The sequence below is a fragment of the Falco punctatus genome, assembly GCF_963210335.1.
Source record: "Falco punctatus genome assembly, chromosome: 20".
NCBI lineage: Eukaryota > Metazoa > Chordata > Aves > Falconiformes > Falconidae > Falco > Falco punctatus.
In genome coordinates, this window is record NC_137600.1 from 2,988,785 (window position 1) to 3,006,797 (window position 18,013).

The window sequence follows — 18,013 nt, forward strand, 5'->3', positions numbered from 1 at the left end:
ACGACCCGGAGGTGAAAGCCTTCTATACCACCCAGTTACACAGTCCTAAGCTAACGTTTTTCTTTTCTGTTAAGCTTGGCTTCCATTTAAGATCAGCAGCTTCAAACAACTCCAGTCTGAAAATGCGAATGTTCCTTAGTTTTACATAATAGTCAGGAAGATTATCTAGTACGCTGCACCCTGCCCATCTGACTCACTTTGGCTGGATTCTTGTATTACAGCTAGCATAGATCCAGCAATGCTTAGCAGCAATCTCAAACAGGAAGCATCTTTGCATTTTAATTCTTCTGCGTGGGCCAGACTCTCACTAACGTGCTTGAGCACTGAAATGATCCATGTCCTGAAAATTAGGTTGATTCAGGCTGAAAAGCAACGGGATAAATCCTTTACAAGCTAAACATTTTATAATGGCAACAACCATATTTCTGTGGAAGCTTATAGGAGACAGATACAAAAGGTAGATTCTGTTTAAGTCCATATAAGAACATACCAGTCATCTAACAAAGCCTATTGCAACACACTAACTTTATTAAAGCTGGTAACATCTGGTAAAGCTGGTAAAATCTGGTCTCTTACTTGCCTCTCTTTCATATGCTGAAATGCTTTGAAATACTTAAGGGACTCAGATCTCTCAGTGTCATTCAAAGGAAAAGGAGTTTGGTGCCTGAATTTTCTTGGAAGCTCTGCAAAAGTTGCAACTTTTAGAGTACCCACCACTCCAGAACTTGAGGGCTGAAGAATTCTTACCCGGAGGAAAGAGGGGAAACCCTGACCATAGTATCCAACAGCAAAGTACTCTGGTTGAGGTCTCATTGCCTTCATAATATTCTCATAAAAAGTAGCTCGCTTTTTCTGAAAAAGAAAAAGTCACCAGCATTTTCACTTTGGAGTATTCAAGTACACTGCCAGACTGTAGCTTACACTCCCAGTGACAATTCCCGATCTGTTAGCTCTCTCCTACAGATAACTTTTTTCAATCGTATTTTGATACAGTATCTCATACATAACCATTTCCTTGGTTAAATATTTGCTTTGTCTGGGTGAAAATCAACTTCATTTCCTAGCCTAGTTCAGACGTGAGAACAATGCCATGTTTTTTAGGATTCCAGGAAGATACTTGAAATCCTTAACTGTAGAAAGACAAATTAAAAATAAATATATTCTGCAACTGAGCAGACACAAGTGGTGACAAATGTCAGAGAACTGGCAGAAATAAAACTGGGCAGATGATTCTCATATGAAAGAACATAAAGACCATCTGGTTACATCTTTAACCGCTAAAAAACACAATTCTGAACCAAGATCATTCTATAGTTCTGTGTTCATACACAGTAGTTTTACCGCACTAGGACTAATAAGGTGATGAGATTTATGGAGCCCGAAAATAAACCGTGCAAATGTTACCTTTTCGATTAACACCAAGAATGCTAAACATCTGCAAGCGCTACGTCACGCTAATCACAAGGTCAAAACTACACACTTCAAAAACAATTTATGAAAATATTCTTCTAATATTAAGCTTTACAAAACCACGGGGGTTATGTTGGTTTGTTTGTCTTTAACATAGATGTATTTTGGGCTTATCCTGCTCAACAATATTAATTTAAGCAGTCAGCAGCCTGCTGAAAATGGAGAAAAGAAAATCTTACCAGGAGATTACCAAGTCCCTCATAATCAAAGACCTTGTTTTCATACATGTCAGCCAACTCTTTACTTAGTTGAATGGCTTTTTCCCACATCTCCATGGAGGGTGAAGGGAGGCAGGTGGGGGATGAGAAGCACAAGCAAAATAAAAGACACAGTTAAAAGCATTCATTACCACAGATAGGTAAACAAAAAAGTCAGCTGATTTTAATTCAGGCAGTACTTTAATGCATTGCCAACTTTCCCTTAGATTCCACGTTGAAAATTTTTTGCAATAATTACTATAGTCACACAGCTCTTTTGATTTGTAGATCTGAAAGTGATTTACAAAGCAAAGTTTCCATCACTACTCCTGATAAGGAAAACTGGGGCACAAAGAGGTGGAAGGACATGTCTAAACAGCAAGCAAGAGAAGCCCAGGTGCTCTCCTCCCCCTACACACTTATAGCTCATCCCCTGCATCAGGCTTCCTTGGATTTGTCTCATTCAGCCCTGGTAGAACCGTCTGTCCAAAGGGCAACTAACACCAGTTCAGCATCAGCGAGACAAGCTATCCTTACTCAATGCACAAAACCTGACAAAAGCCATTACCCAGAAAAATAAAGGGTAATACCTATAGTTTCCCCCTCTACTCAATACCTTCAACAGGCTTAATTTTTCAGATGCTCTTTGACTAACAAGGAAGCGGAAGGATTCAAATGTCACCAGGACAAACACATGCCCTGCTCACAGCATGCACATCCTAGTACAAAATCAGGCCTAAGCATCACAGGCCTGTTACGGAGTCACATCTGCTTTTACCCTCAAAACCAACTTCAGCCAGCTACCTCCACCGAGCCAAGCACTCCTCAGTGAAGTGTACAAACGCCGCAGAGACACTCACTTTGCCCCGGTCAAAGAAGGAGATGATTTCTTGGTAGAGTTTTTCCTTGAGTTCCTGCTGCGAGTAGACGTAGTAGCTGTCCCTCTGCAGGAGGTGAGGGACGCACGGCTTCTCGGACCACTAGCGCAGAGGGAAAAAAGGCAAAGTTGAAAGAACTGGAACACTTTAAGATGAACAAATCCTTCGAGTGGATAGATTCACCTTCTACAAGGCTGCATTCAAGACAAATCCCTCATGAATGCAAAGGGAGAGCAAGTTTTGCAGTGATACAAGCTGAGCTGGCTGACCAGTGTAAACTAGAACGTACAAACGCTGCAGCTCAGCAGCGTGGTTAGAGTAACAAGTGGCCAGCAAGCAGTAACTTCTTACACCCCTCCAGCCAGCTGCTCAGAAAAACATCTGATTATACTCTCCCACTAAACACATAACCAGCCAGAAAGCTTCAGCTCCATGCAGGTTTTTTTCTACATTAGAAATTTACTTTCAAATCAGTTTAAGAATTCATCGGAACTTGTACAAATTTGTCTTAGTCATATTTAAAAATCCCTTTAAAACGCTAATACAAGTGGAATTTTATCTGCAAAACTGGTGTGGTTCTGGCTTAAGGTCTTAAGCAGAGACACTAACTGAATGTGTATGCTTTATTAATCTGTGGAAGACATGAAGAGGTTGACAAATGCAAATTAAGATAGCTTAGGCTAACGCATTTCACACTGTTCACACAGAAGTGGAAAAAACCTGTACTACAACCCCGAACATGGACATTTTCTCCCAGCTCACTATAGCACTCTGTTTCAGAGTACTAACAAATTGATGCTGATAACATTTTTGCTTTTATCTGTTTAGCTGCTGTGCAACCTGCAAAACTGTGAAGCTCCTTAATCACCACTACAACCTAGATAACGCAAAGTCACATTTGAAAAAAAAAAAAGAAAAAAAAAAAGAAAAAAGTGAATTGTTTATTCTGAGCTGTTTACACTTCATTTAAAACCCATACCCTGACAATGGAAACTAAGATTGGCTTCAGTGTAATACCTGGAGCAGCTCTGCGTGGAGGAGGAGAGTGTATGCTGCCTCTGTGAAGTTCTCACAGTCTGTGTGCAGGTCCCGGAGTTTGTAAAGATACCTAAATAAACAAAAAGCAACTGTTACTTGATGTGAAGGACTCCTGTACCAGTGTACAGAACACCAAGAGAAAGGCAGGCTTCTACACAGGTTTGTGGAGGGGAAACAGCCCACCTGATATAAATGTCCTCTCGTTTCTTCTCCTTATAAAAATTCTGCCAAGAATGGAAAAAAAGTAAAATTTTCACAATGTAAGGCCCTACAGATTTGCATCATCATCTCTAGACACAAAAGTTAAGCATCATATTTAGATATCTGAAAGATCTTTGCATTCATTTTGCATATATGCGCACATATCCCTGCAACCATACCTTCAACATAAGATGGGACTACTATCACCTCTAGAAAAAGGGCAAGTCGAAGAGAGAAAGTGACTTGACCAAAGTCATACGGACTCTTTGCAGTGGAACAGGGCCCATGTTTTAAGCTCAAGTTTCTTGAACTATCAGCTAGCCATCCTTCCTGCCTGTGTTTCAGGACTTCAGATTACCATGTAGACATGGACCAGCCATATGACTCGATTAAAAAAAAATAAATAAATATATATATATATCCTTCCGAATCCACAAAAGCCAGGTCAGTAAAGAAGCACCCGTATCCAAATCCAGCCTTGCCCATACCAGCACGTTGACAGTGCAGCTCATGCGGTTCTCCTTGCTTTCATCATGCATGATTGTCCTGTAGTCCAGCAGGTTCTCCAGCAGGCTGCTGACCAGCAAGGCAAACACTTCTCCAGAAGTAGCCAGATACTTGTGCTTCCGACAGTGCTCCAGGAGGCTGCAGATACACCCAGAGAGACAGAAGGGAATACTCCATTACGGCTCTGAGCAGTGGTAAGCAGAACTTCAGCGTAAATTACTCAGAGAGTCAAATATATTCCTGGAACTGAGACTCTCACAGTGCAGAACTTCACACCAACACCCATGGACCTGAGACACCCAAGCCAGGCAGGTCAAAGCATGTCCTGTTGACTAAAAACCTGGGTTCTATTCTTGGTGCTCTCTACGCTCTAAGCCTGAGCCTGCTGTTCCCAAGCTTTTCCACTTACAACCCCCTTGCCAGTTTGGCACCTGCCTCCAGGATTTCAACTCCAAGTTTACGGTAGTTGTGGGAGTTGCTGCTCCAGAATAAAAGCACCATTTTAAGACAATCAATCTCAGAATACCTGTTTAGCATTAAGATTCCTGTCAACTGCACTGTCTCCCTGTTCACTGGAGTAATGCATTTGGGTTTCTCTGCCTTAGAAAAATAGCCAACTAAGCTGTAAAAAAGCCCCTCCAAATTCTTTATGAAACTTACAGTTTTTCCAGCAAAATCTTGTACTGTTCATCCCCTCGGCCACCTTCCACTTCCTGGTCCAGCTTGGTTATCAGCTCATTTTCAAACTGCAAAGGCAAAAAAATCACAGACAGCAATTCTCAAGAGTGTGGTCTGAACATTAGTAATGCTTGTGGCTGGTGTTTCTGAACTGGCCTGCCATCAGACGCTGGTTTTACAAGCCAAGTTAGAGGACACTTCCATCGCTGGAGCAGAATAAAAAATGGTAAGGCGGCAAAATGACAAGACTGGAGCAAGGAAACACAAGCCTCATCCTACAGGCACTGGAAAGCCATGCTCTGGGGTAACTCTTCCCCTTCTCCCCCACCGAGTAACAGTTCAGTTTGGCTAGGATAGAGAAGCATTCCAGCAGCCATCTTACAGAATGTTCATTCACTCACCCTAAAGAAACAGGACTACTACCATCAGTTAAGGGCAAGTCACAACTTTGGCCATCACAAACACTCGTGACCACTAATTAAAGCAACTTCTCATGATGCTAGAACCGAGTCCTGTGTGATTGTCTGTCTAGCCATGAAGGTATGCCCTGTTATGTGCAAGCAGGTCAAGAACAGAGTCTCAGTTGTAAGTGTAACTAGTATATAAATACCACTGGAATGGAAAATCCATGCCACACACGTCCTGCTTCCTTCTACCAATTCCCAAACCCCCCCAGACCCTGGGGCCAACCACACCAAAGACTGATGACCCCAAGGGAAGAAAGATCCCATATACCCATTGAAGCTGGAGTCTAAGCTGGTGCGAGGATGGTGCTTAGGGAGATGCACGTCACATTTGACAACAGTCTGAAATGCCAAGGTGGCTGCCTTTTGGATGGATGGCTCCTACCCATCTCCAGGGAGAAGACTGTCTACAGCACAACTACAGTGTCCCCTGCCTGCCAGTTGAGATGTTAATGTCCGATATCCCCAGAGGAAAGCTGGAAGAGTAAGTCCTTAGAAACTGCACTGAAAACTTAACCTCGTGGCAAAAGCAAAGCTCCTCTTTTTCCTTCCTTATTTTGTGGTGCTTTCTCAGTGCAATAAAAGGTAATTTTCAGAGAAATTACCACGGGGTTGGAACGCAGCGGTCCGGGTTCTGTTCCCTGCTCTGTCCTTTATACTTGGTGTAGCCTCAAGCAAATGGTGTCTCTCCTTCATATTGCTCTCCTTTCCCTAACGGTGGCATCAGTACTCACAAATGTGCTGTCAAATTTGAATTTAATGAGGGATTAGTCAGTATGTAAGCAACTACATAGTCTTAACACCGGACTGTCCAGCAACTGTCTTTACAGTAACCTACATTTACAGCCAAAGATCTGTCTTGGGGGAATTTATATGGTTGTTATAAACATAAATAGACAGTACTTTTTAGAGTACTCTCTTAGGGTCTCCAAATTGCTTCACAATTTGGATGTGGGTATTCACACAGCTGCAAATGCAGAAAGGTATGAAAACAGAGAAACTCATTAATTATCCCAGTCATGCAAACATACAGTCAGGGACAGAAATGAAGAGTCCTGACTCCTACAAAGCACTTACAAATAACCTCCCGAAGTTTTTGGCTTGTTTTGTGCATGTTTTGGTTGTTTTGTTGTTTTGTTTTGGTTTTGTTTAAATATTTTCTTCTCCTTCTTGCCCAGTGCATTCTGTGGAACATCTGTACTGAAGATGCCAGGCTCCCTTACCATATGGAAGTTTCTGTTCCCACTGAAGTTAAACTCGCACTGCATCATATCGAAGAAGATGGGAATGGTAGCTTTCCGTAGCTCAGGCTCTGGGACCAGGGTTACCTCCAGGATTGGGCCTACCATCGCTGGAATGAATTTGATTTTGTGGGGACCTGCAAGAAAGTCAACCAGATGCACCCTAACGGCACAATTTGGATATCCAAATACTTTAGCACATTATTCATATAAAGTAAAGACCATAAACCGCAGACATTCTGCTTAGAAAGCGTATTTTATGTGGGTAATGGCTACTTAAGGTAGAATTAACATGTTAACAGCTCCAAAATTCAGGAATAGCCCAAGAAAATAATTTAACTGAATTGTATGCAATGCTGCAAATCAAAAACGCTCTATGAAAAATTCTACACTTTTCCTTCACGTGTCAGAACATCCTTTATAAGGAATCTAAGAAATTATCTCAGCAGCTGACATGAGAAAAGATCAGCTTTTGCAGGCTATTCACTGGAAAAGATTTTGCACACTGAAACAGCAGAACCTTAAGTGTATTTCCCCCACATTAAACACGAGCAGCTTTAATAAAGAAATAAAAGGTCTGAAACCCAGCTTGAGAACTTGAATATAGATAATTCCTTGGCTGGCACTCACCCAGGTTGTACCACATATCCCTTATTTTGAAGCCGATTTCCTTCCTCATGTCCCCATACCTAGGAAAAAAAAAAGTATTAGAAAGAAAAAGAAAATGCTTACACATTGATATTACCTTTGCAAAGTTGCTAAATAAATTTAATGGGAAACCCACAAAATCTATTACCCTCTCCTTAAAAAAACCCACCACACAAACCTGAATATGCTGGGCATTTATACCGAGGGGTCTGACAGACCACCTTCCCTAAGGTCTACCACGAAGGTCCTCAGTATTACATACCTTCTGTTAGATGTTCACCTCATCTTTCTTCTTCCTTACCCTGCCCAGCACTAACACTCAATGCACAGAGGAAGAGGATGGCCACGTGCCATTATGACAGAAGACTGCAGATGCCCTAAGAGCAGAATCAAGCTGCAGCCTGTGCTGCTTCAAGCAATTCTACCCAGAATTTTGTTGCATTTGGTGTTTTTCCCTAAAGCTTTAACCGCTTATATCAAGACAATGCAAGAATATTTAATTACCAGGCTTCTTAAAGCTGTCATTACTGCAGAAAAAAAGATTACTTTGGGTAATGACAAACATTAGCTATATATGCCCTAACAACATTCTATGTCAGGATATTTAAGCACTTGTCAAAGATACTTAGGCAGTTGATTCCAGCTAAACGCAGAAGTAAAAGCTATTCAGTGCCTTTGTGAATTTGGCCAAGTTACTAAAAATTACTACTTTTGGGTTGATGAATGCCTCTGAAGCGCTCTCACTTTCAAAACAGAAAAAGCAAAGAGAGGGGACAAAAAAGTTGCAGGGCTTTTAGGATTCTTCTTACCTACCTTACATAACGGCTGAGGAATTGCGTAAGGTCTCGCTTTGGGAACTACGGCAAGCCTTCTCTTACACAACTTACAGTTAAAACAATCTTTTGGCAAGTTGCTTAAGTTCAGCTCAGACAGCTCAGGATCTGTCTGACCAGACTTAAGACCATCCACAGGGTAAAGACCTGACATCTGTCCCAGTCACCCCTCCTCCCTGCATCATCATTCATCAACCAAGCACTTCCATGGCATGCTTCATCTCCTCCTAAGATGGTACGGGGTATGTCCGGAACAGTACAAAGAAAGCTTCTTAAAGCAAAAAGGCCTGGCAACTTTTAAAATGTAAACTCACTTCTTGATAATTTTGTTGCGTTTGGCTTGCGAGAAAGTCTCCAGCTGGAGGGATTCATGAGTGAGAAAGGCCACTGCCAAATGGAAATAGTTATTCCAGAGCTGCGGAAGAGAAACAAGTCTAAAATAGGAGAAGACAAAAGAAGAGCAACAACCAGCAGGACACCCAAACGCTGCAGTCTCCCAGGTAAGCGTTAATGAGCACACCAGGGACCTGGCAGGTGAGCCCGCGTTCTCAGCACAGCAGGCAAGCCAGAAGCATACAGCAGCTTCAAACTTCTCACCCTTTTTCGCTTGTACTTTCCAAGTAAAGGAAGCGACAGCGGGTACACCCACCCATACAGTGTTTTGTTCTTAACTAGTCAAGCACAACTCAGCTATAGGCAGCGTGCGGCTCGACGTGACCTTGTAAAGCCTGCAGCAGCTGTATTTGCTTGCAACTTCTTGCTGCACTAACCACGGTTCTGTAATTCAGAACTGCTTTGCATTCTGCTGCTTTTTTCTAGAAAAGATGATGGGCATTTTCCACAGGCATGCACCCTATCAAAAAAATCTGTTAACAGTGGGATTTTTTTGTTCTTCTTGCCTTTCAGGCCTGGGGTCCACAAGAAAAAAAAAAAAAAAAAAGTAACTATTACCTGGAGTTCAAAATTTGCTTGGTCCAGAAAGAAACGGTTAAGTACAGAGGTAAATTGGTTCACTGCCCGAAGGAAAACCCTGAAAGAGATTAAAAGCGTCAAATAAAAGGTAGCTCTTGAAAAAAATAACATTGCAGATCTGGGTTTACAACTACGCATAAGCCCAGTGGACAAAAATAGATGCTCCCAAACAAGACAGGTACTCCTCTGGAATGCTATTTCACCTCTTTCCCAGTAAAGGGACATTCAGGTGAAGTTATTGCTCTGTTTCTGAACAAAAGAAACCTTGACTGGAGATATAGCAAGTATAGTGACTCGCACGAGGCCACATGAAGTCCACGGCAGAGGACAGAAGTGAACCCGGGTAGTTCTAGTTTACAGGCCAGCGCACCAAACCCTTGACCGCGCTTAGGTCCAAAATGTTTGCCATTTGATTCCCCTAGAAGTGAAATTAAAAAGGCTTCTCTGATTCATGTTGTACCCTCCAGCAGGTAAGCAACTGGATGAAAGACTGCACGGTTTTGACTGTGTGCCTTTAGGCAGAGGAAGAAAGATTTCCAGTTCCCTCAACAGCGCAGGCACTACAATTTACTGAAATCTAATTTACATCACCCTGAAACTGTAAAAGAAAATAAGCCTATGTAACTCCAGTGATTTGCAAGCCTGCTTGTATGAGTCACCTTCCTTTCAGGACCAGAAAGGCTCCGAAGCAGCAGCAAGACTTAAAATAGCAGCAACCATCTACCTGCTCTGCATCATATTCATGACCATCCAGTCGGCGGCATAGACATTTTTTCCAATCAGATCCTTAAACATAATGAATGTTTCCATCAAGAAGTCCTGTTGGAAAAATAAAAAACAGAGCCCATCAAGTTGAATACGGTACTCTTATCTGCATAAAAACATAGTGAAATCCAAATGTTTGCAATTGTATTGATTAATGACTGCATTAATTAGCAATCAATACACTTTAACTCCTAAGAAGGTTCTCTTATTGTGTGGGTGTACTCCAGTAACTAAATTATTTCTGACATCTCATCCATTCAATTACAGAAGAAGAAATAACTCCACAGAACATGTTGATGTCTTTAATTAAATCTGTCTTTACTGTTTTGAATTAAGCTGTGTTGTAGGGAGTTCTGGTACACAAGCTGGATTAAAAAGCAAAACCAATATTCAAGGATTTGTTTCCAAATGTCTTCATGATGACAGTGTAACAGCCTCATGCAGTATCTTCTATTAAGATGGAACAATAATGTATTTTCACTTCCCCAATTAGTTAGGTCTTTTCTGGTCCAGTTTAAGAAGTACAGTTAAACAGAGGTAGTGGATGTGCGGTCAGACACAGGGTTTAGAACATTAGTTGTGCAAAAAGTAAACTGCTCCAAACAAAGCTGTACCACACCTTTAGACCTGGGCAAGGCAAGGTTGAATTGTAGAGTAAGAAAAAAGAAAAAGGAAAAAGAAGAGACAGCATGAGCAAAAGACGATAATATCAAGACTACTGATCTCTACATTGTGGTCTCTACAGATACAAACGCGACCTATGAGCATTTAAATGGATCCTATTCTCTAAAAAGACAGCACATCAGCATTCACAAACGAGACACACAAAGAAGGTCACATGAGAAATAACCACCTTGCAAAGATCACCAGCAAAAAAAAAAAAAAATTTCTGTTGAGCTGAACAGCTTGCTCTAAAGAATTGGCAAGCGACATCGATGTAGAGAGAAAAATGGGCATTTGGTGCTGCCTCAGTAAAAATCCTTTAGGCATTATTAAATCAGAGCTTGATGGAAAGGCCTGGACTTGACATGGGGCACCTTGAAGATATGAATTAACTTAGAACAGTGTTAAACCAACCAAGTAACAATGCAATGCCAGGGCTGAAAATACCACGGCAAATAAAACCCAACAATAAATAACAAAAATAAAAACTATTATGGCAGTAAAACAAAATGCAATGTTCCATTGTTATTAACAACTACTACACCACCCCAAACATGGGCTTGCTTCTGTAGGTTTAAGGATCTGTAAAAAGTGGATTAAAAATTGTTATTTTCTATCAGTTTCTGTTTAAATGCTATGCAGGTAGTTTAATTTGTACATAATTCACCCTCTTGATGTGTCTTTATATAGAAAAGAAATGTTCTCCTACTTGAGTGAAAAGATGCAGCACTATATGGTAAAAGAAGACATCTTCAACTTGCAAGCTAAGCTTCAATCTGAAATTTACATTTCAGGGAATCTTTTACACACCTGTTTAACCTTACCTTGAAGTTAAGTTACACTGGTCTCCTACTAGCTCAACTGCTCTTCAGGAAAAAGAAAAAATTCAGAATTGAGGCCCGCTTGACATAAAATACATTTCAATTCTGCCTTGAATCCACCTTTTTCCAGAATCCACCAGCTTTGTCTTTCTAGCGCCCTTCGTCCTCAGGCACAGCATTGCTACATAACCCTGCCGAAAACCTCTGCGCTCATTTACTTAATGAACACCGGCAGAATTCCTGAATCTACCTCATTTTGGTTTTTCCTTCCTTCACAAAAAGTTGGGTAATCTAAAATCTAAAACTAGATGATGAGTGCTCTCTACAGACAGTGCAGCCAAGTGGCATTTCAGATGGAGAAGGGACAGAAATGTGTGTGTCCTGTAGGTGGCTATGTTGCTCAACAGATTGCAAGCAATTCCAACTGCAGGGGGGGGGAAGAAAAAAAAAAAAAAAGAAAAAAAAAAAAAAAAAAAAGAGATCACCTTGCCATCCAAAATGAATTACAAACACTGTCTTGTGGGTTTTGATCTAGCTTTTACAGGAAGAACAGAACCCCAGGCTCTTCCCCAGCCCCTATTTAACAAGCAAGCATTTCTAAATTGTAAAATGAGGAGTATGAGGACAAAAAAATAAAGCCAGAACAGTTGCTGCGTCGTGCTTCAGAAACACGCATAAATACTGGTTATGGTTCTGACTTGTTCTGGGCAGTTTGAAGAAAAACCTGGGCACAACTGTTAATTTGAAGCATCTCAAACAAAAGCCCCCTAATGTTTCACCTGGTTTCATATTGAAAGTCTCAGGGGGACTCAAACGGAAGAGTTTTTAACACGGAGGGACTATTTTGCACTGCTGCCTACTAAAGCGTTTAATTAATCTCTAGAGGGGCAAGATAAGAGGGAGAGAACAGGATCACAAAAAGATACAGCGAGAGCAAGAGAGGGGAAAATGCTTTTCCTTTTATCTTCATTCACTCTTCTGGTTCCTGACTTTTTATTTGCACAGACTTAAAATAGCCATTAAAGGTGTTTTCAGTCAATGCTACAAATGCTATTCTCAGGCTCTACACTGAGTCAGCAACATCCACAGCGTGTACCCAGCAGGGGTGATGTGAATATATCCCCAGTGGCTGTGGCATTAGGTGCCCATAACTCATTGCTGATGAGCACAGTATAAGCACTCCAAACTGAACACAGCAACTTGAAATGACCTTTTAGAAGCAGAGTGTAATTCTTTATGGACTGAGCTAATGCCTCAGCCAGGCTGACTTACAATAATGTCCTGCCTGGTTTTGAAAGTATTGATGTAATGGTTGTAATGGAAATCATCCATCTGCCTCAGGATGGCTGTCATGCAGGCCACAAAAATACCCTAGAATAGGAAAGAAACAAAATATTTGATTATTTTCCTGTATTAAGCACTGTAAGTTCAAAGTGTGGCATATGCTTTCAGAGCTCTGCCTAATCAAATACCACTGATCACAATCCTGCTCCTCTGTGTCCTGGCACTGGTCTGTGTGACTGTTTATCCCTCTGCCCCAAACCAGTCAGGACTTTCTAAATTTCAAATACAGAATCTAGGTATAACTTTCTTTCTCCCCAGGGATCACAATTTGCAAGACAAATGCATCCTCCAAACAGTGTTATATATATATATATATACACACACACACACATATATATATATATATACACACATATACAAACCACTTCATCATATCTTAAGGGTCTTTTCCAACCTAGATGGTTCTACGATTTTCAGATTTACTACAGCCAACTGTAATTCTCACAGCTGACATATTGGTAGCATTAACTCGAGCTTAGAGTTAGCAAAAATATGGTATTGCTATATATGCCCAGCTCTTGATTCTTCAGGCTTGCTGTACATGAAGTACAGGGCAGATTTAAACATACCAGCTTGCTTACACCTCCTAAGATGCCACACCATAGTCCGAAACGCCCCTCAGAGATGCCTCATCCTTCAGCATTTAATCCTATTCAGCCAAGGTGACAAAAAGAGCATTTTTTCAAGCAAAGACTCCTTGTGTATCTGAAACTGCACTGAAACCACATTCTTTGTGCACAAGGGCCCAAAGGAACTTGAAATCACAGCCAACCGTGACTCAGTTCAAACTGCTGCTGGAGCAGGACGATTTGTACCCTAATACCTGGTCTCAGAAAACCACCAAAAGCCACGTTTTAGTGGCACAGAAGCCCGGCAGGAAACGGAAAGATGATTTCATAAACCACTGCTACACACTGAAATCTCCCAGGAGAATCCATTCCACGGTAACAAATGGTAAAGTAATAACTGAAGCAAGTAAAAGGCTCTCACAATGTGTGGAGACTGTCTGCTCATTCCAATCACTGTGCGGTTTATTCTCCGTAGCAGGCGTTCCATGATCAGCTGGATGTGGACAGCAGTGGGCCCCTGGGGATGTTCAATCAGGAAAATTTGAGTTCTTAATGTATGCTGCTCTACAGAGTGCTGCCTGTGTGGGAGGACTGCCCTGACAGTGCTTACTTGTTATTAGAGGATGCAAAAAAAGGAGATTTAAAACAGATGGGCATTTGATTCAAATACTGCAGGTACACACTTGGTGGAGAGCTAGCGTAATTATCTATACCAGCTTCATTAGCTCGTCCTGGCACAGCTAAACCAAAGCTGATGCCTTGATTTGGCTTTGTTCTCCCAGAACAGCTTTTCAGCTCAAACTTTTCTTTTCACAGCAACTAAGAATCTATTTCCATAACTAACATGGCGAGTAACTGTGTTCTCCTGACTGAATAATGATCGTTGTCCCTGTTTCATAGCAGAAAAAACGAGAAACCAAATACTTTCATGACTTTATCCAAGTAATTCAACAAGCCACCAAAGTAGCTGGGAATAACATTTTGCTCCCTAGAAAGGAAAGTAGCTGCTTTTTGTACTGTAGTGATAAACCACCAGTTCAGCCCTTCATGGCTCCTTTATAGACACAGCTACTTCATGTGCAAAGAGATTCAAAGAACTATACAGCAACACAACAAGATTTCTGTGAACATCAGAACTTCTTAATTCTTTAAAGCGTGAGTTGAGAACATCTTTTTATTGGGCCGTAACTTCTCAAAAGAAGAATTAACCTTAATTTGCACCCGTGACAGTTCATGCTCACCACATCTTTCCGATCCAGGACTTCAAGAACATTGCTAAGTAGCTGGGAGCAGGCCTCATGGTCAGGCTTGTTAGAATTGTCATCCAGCTGGCCACTTAGCTGATCTATTAGTAGTGGCAGAAGAGCATCTCTGCATTCTAAAAAAAGAAACAGAGCACCACATCTTGTTGGTCTCAGGAAGTTCTTCCGCATTCAGTATACATGAGTACCACAGAGTAGCCTTCTGCTTATAGCTTTATCTTGGACACCAAACTATGCTTAAATCCACTCGAGCTACCGCTAACAGACTGAACAGAGTCATAAATAAACTGTAATTATACATATTGCATCAAATAGCGCGCTCACGCCTTCTGCTTCTGTCTAAATCAACACACGGGGTTGGGATCCTACAGCATTAGGCATCGTATAAAGACTGAGCAGCAAAAAAAAAGCTTCAGCTGTTCCTTGGCAAGGACTATTTCTGAAGATGGATTTAATGCTAGACTACCACACTAGGCTACCACTGATGAGTGACGTAAAGGCGTTAAGGGACACGGGAACCTGAAAGACATTTTTGTTTTTAAGGGTGTGTGGTCCCATGCAGAACCCAGAGACTTCAACACGCTACTTACCGGCCTGTTTGAACACATCGCTCTCGACTATCTTGGTCATGCAGTTCAGCTTCTGTCGAACTAACTGGTTGTCGGGAATACTTTGGATAAACTTGCTGAAGAGGACACTAGCATGCAAACCACAAAGTAAACAGATGGTCAGCACTTTCACTCAATGCTCTTCCATCCTACACTTAGGCTGCCCTGCACCAGGGCAAGTTTTGTGACTGTGTGGGCATGTTCCTTGCAAGTGGCCTCCAGGTAAATCACTACGGAGCCCTAACTGGTTTTCAAGGAACTGTGCACAGGACTTTTATCAAACTGAACAGTATTCAGAAATTGCAGGCTTAGAGCTCTTAAAATGAAGCTTGCAGCCCAAGATGCACTAGACACATCACAAAAGCTAACAAATAGGCAGCACTATCTGCTCTCCGCTGCCAGCGTAGATAATTGTACTTACTTTCATATGGAATGAGAGCAGAGGTTTGCAAACTTCAGCAGACGGCTGCTGAGACTTGAAAACACTGCTACATACAACAGCAAAAGCATATCCTTCCAGATGCCCCCTTCATCAAGAGTGATGACTCATTACAATCTGAGATTTCATTAAATTAAATTCCATGTACATTTGCTGTCTGTCTACTGTTTACAAGCAAATTATTTGTGTCAGAACAAGGAGGCACGGTTGGGAGATTCTGGGCAAAGCTATGAGCACCAAAGAACAGAAATCCATACAGTGAAGTTCCTGAATAAATACAACTTTTCTTGTCCTGACCAAAGCCTCTGCCACACTTTTTGGTTTAGGTCAGAAGCAATCATGAAGAATTGGTGGAAACTCGCCCATTCTCAACATATCACTCTCCAGTTGTCAAATTTTGGTATTCAGTAAAATCTTGAAGAGTCTAAGAGCGAGCAGCTGAGATGCACAGATTCCTTTGAACTAAACTGACTTCCTTTGAAGCACAATATGTGCATCATCATGGCACAATCGGAGTGGTGCTTTTTTTTTTTTCCTTTTTTTTTTTTTTTTTTTTTTTTTTCCAGTTTTTAATTCTTCCCCACAGATGAGCTGTGTTTAGAAGACAAACAAATATAATATGGTTACCTGAGCTCAACAGGGTCAAATACTAGTTTGACATCATTTATGATGCTTGGCAAATACTTTAAAGCTGCACCCTGCAAGCAAAAAAACACAAGGACATGAAACACACATGGAACCTAATTTAGACTAGGTAGTTCCTTCTAAAAGGGTGTCAAGTCTCAGGAACAATGCCCATAGATCACATGGCAAATCCAGTTTTCATCAAGAGCAAATATGCGGACACCTGTAGAGAACTGGCTTTAGATCAAATTTACACATCCAAAGAGCCTCCAGCAAGCACACATCTGCAGCGCAGAGCAGAAGAGGTGAAGGAGGAAGGATTCGTAGCCAAGTTCTTCAGTTTTCAGAAACATCCTGCAGATCCAGGGATTAAATTCCTTAGAGTCTGACATGAAAAGCACTCGTCAGCTAAATTGACTCCATGTTCTGCATGTGCACATAAGCAGTAACAAGTTATCTAGGTAGCAGCATGGCTTTCATAAATGCAGCATCCAGATGAGGTGCAAGAGCAACTAAAGGTCTGTCTGTGATGTGCTATGGCTGCAGCCAGCAGGTACTCTGACTGCGCGAGAATCAAAGTTGGGCCTTACGTCTCCCAGGTGCTCATTAGAAGTTTAGAATCAGTCTTTGCTTCAGAGAAAGGAAACAAGTTAGCTAGAAAAACTGAAATAAAGAAAGCAATCTAAAGGCCTCATTGCCTTCAGGAATTTAGCAGTCTCATTGCATGGCTGTTCTGCTCCTCTTCAGAGCACAGACAGAAGGTTCATAATCCAGTTGACACCAGAAAAACAAGTATGTACAAAATTAAAGATACATTTAGAAACCATTTGGTTTTTCATGACTTTCATTCCCAGCATTACACCAATTTTTGCAGTAGTTTAGTATTTCTATCTCCATCACCCTCAAGCTTCGTGTTACTGGCTAAAGTGCCTTCCACCCTGCAGCAGGCTGCATCTTCACTGGTTGTCAGCTTTCACCCCAGCAGGTGCTGAAGGGTTTTCAGCAAAGCCACAGTTCTCATCTTGATGTGATAAACTTTGGAGTTTAAATATTCCTTTCCTGCCACACACAGGTCATTAAAACAGACATTCAGAGGTGGTGTGACTCATCTGAATGGGTTTTATGTGCCTCAAAGCTCATCCCTTTCCTCTGGTCCCACCCTCCCCAACTGTATAATTTGATCTAATAAAAGGTATTACCTCTCCCTGCAAATTATGCATACCTTAATCTTGACAGCCTCCTCTAAAGGCCGGTCCATGAGGACATTGAAGGAGAGGAACAGCTTGCGTATTGCATCATTAAATTCATCCCCATCTTCACTTTTCCCATAAAACCTACAAAGAACAGAAAGGGCTAGTTATACCCATAAATCTAGGCTAACAGTGTCACAGTAGCTGAAATACTATTTTATCCTGTGGAACAACATCTTAATGCAATCTCCTTCTACAAAGACATGAGTGTAAAAACGGCATCAGGGACTCTGCAGTAATTTCCTGCTGTTACAAGGAAAAAGCTGTGCTTTTGAAACTGCCACTGCACAAAATTCTGCTTGGTTCCAAGCTCATTCTGTGTTAAACAAAAACACCTGAATGAACATGAGCAAAGGATGCCAAACATTCGCTGCAAATCTCTGAGAATGTGTTTTGAAGCTACGGTAAAACCACTGTCACTGTCCATATCCTAACTGGACAACATGTCGTCCTCACCTAACAAGTAAATGTGTGTGCATTTGTTTCTTGAAGTTTCTTAAAACGAGGAAGTCATTCCCTATTTTAAAAGAAACAATGGATT

General features: G+C 41.4%; 1 protein-coding gene across 1 annotated transcript in view; it reads right to left on the bottom strand.

Annotated features, from left to right (window-relative positions):
* Window positions 1–18,013, bottom strand: part of DOCK5 (dedicator of cytokinesis 5) — a 101,724-nt gene that overhangs the window by 21,841 nt on the left and 61,870 nt on the right. The window contains exons 23-40 of the mRNA XM_080370323.1: window positions 17,445–17,556; window positions 16,226–16,296; window positions 15,142–15,248; window positions 14,531–14,667; window positions 13,711–13,806; window positions 12,649–12,747; window positions 9,852–9,946; window positions 9,107–9,185; window positions 8,470–8,570; window positions 7,305–7,363; window positions 6,657–6,811; window positions 4,952–5,037; window positions 4,273–4,429; window positions 3,767–3,807; window positions 3,563–3,653; window positions 2,528–2,647; window positions 1,650–1,739; window positions 748–852 (exon numbers count right to left, since the gene is read on the bottom strand). Of these exons, the coding sequence (XP_080226449.1) occupies window positions 748–852; window positions 1,650–1,739; window positions 2,528–2,647; window positions 3,563–3,653; window positions 3,767–3,807; window positions 4,273–4,429; window positions 4,952–5,037; window positions 6,657–6,811; window positions 7,305–7,363; window positions 8,470–8,570; window positions 9,107–9,185; window positions 9,852–9,946; window positions 12,649–12,747; window positions 13,711–13,806; window positions 14,531–14,667; window positions 15,142–15,248; window positions 16,226–16,296; window positions 17,445–17,556 (1,801 nt within the window). The remainder of the gene's footprint in view (window positions 1–747; window positions 853–1,649; window positions 1,740–2,527; window positions 2,648–3,562; window positions 3,654–3,766; window positions 3,808–4,272; window positions 4,430–4,951; window positions 5,038–6,656; window positions 6,812–7,304; window positions 7,364–8,469; window positions 8,571–9,106; window positions 9,186–9,851; window positions 9,947–12,648; window positions 12,748–13,710; window positions 13,807–14,530; window positions 14,668–15,141; window positions 15,249–16,225; window positions 16,297–17,444; window positions 17,557–18,013) is intronic.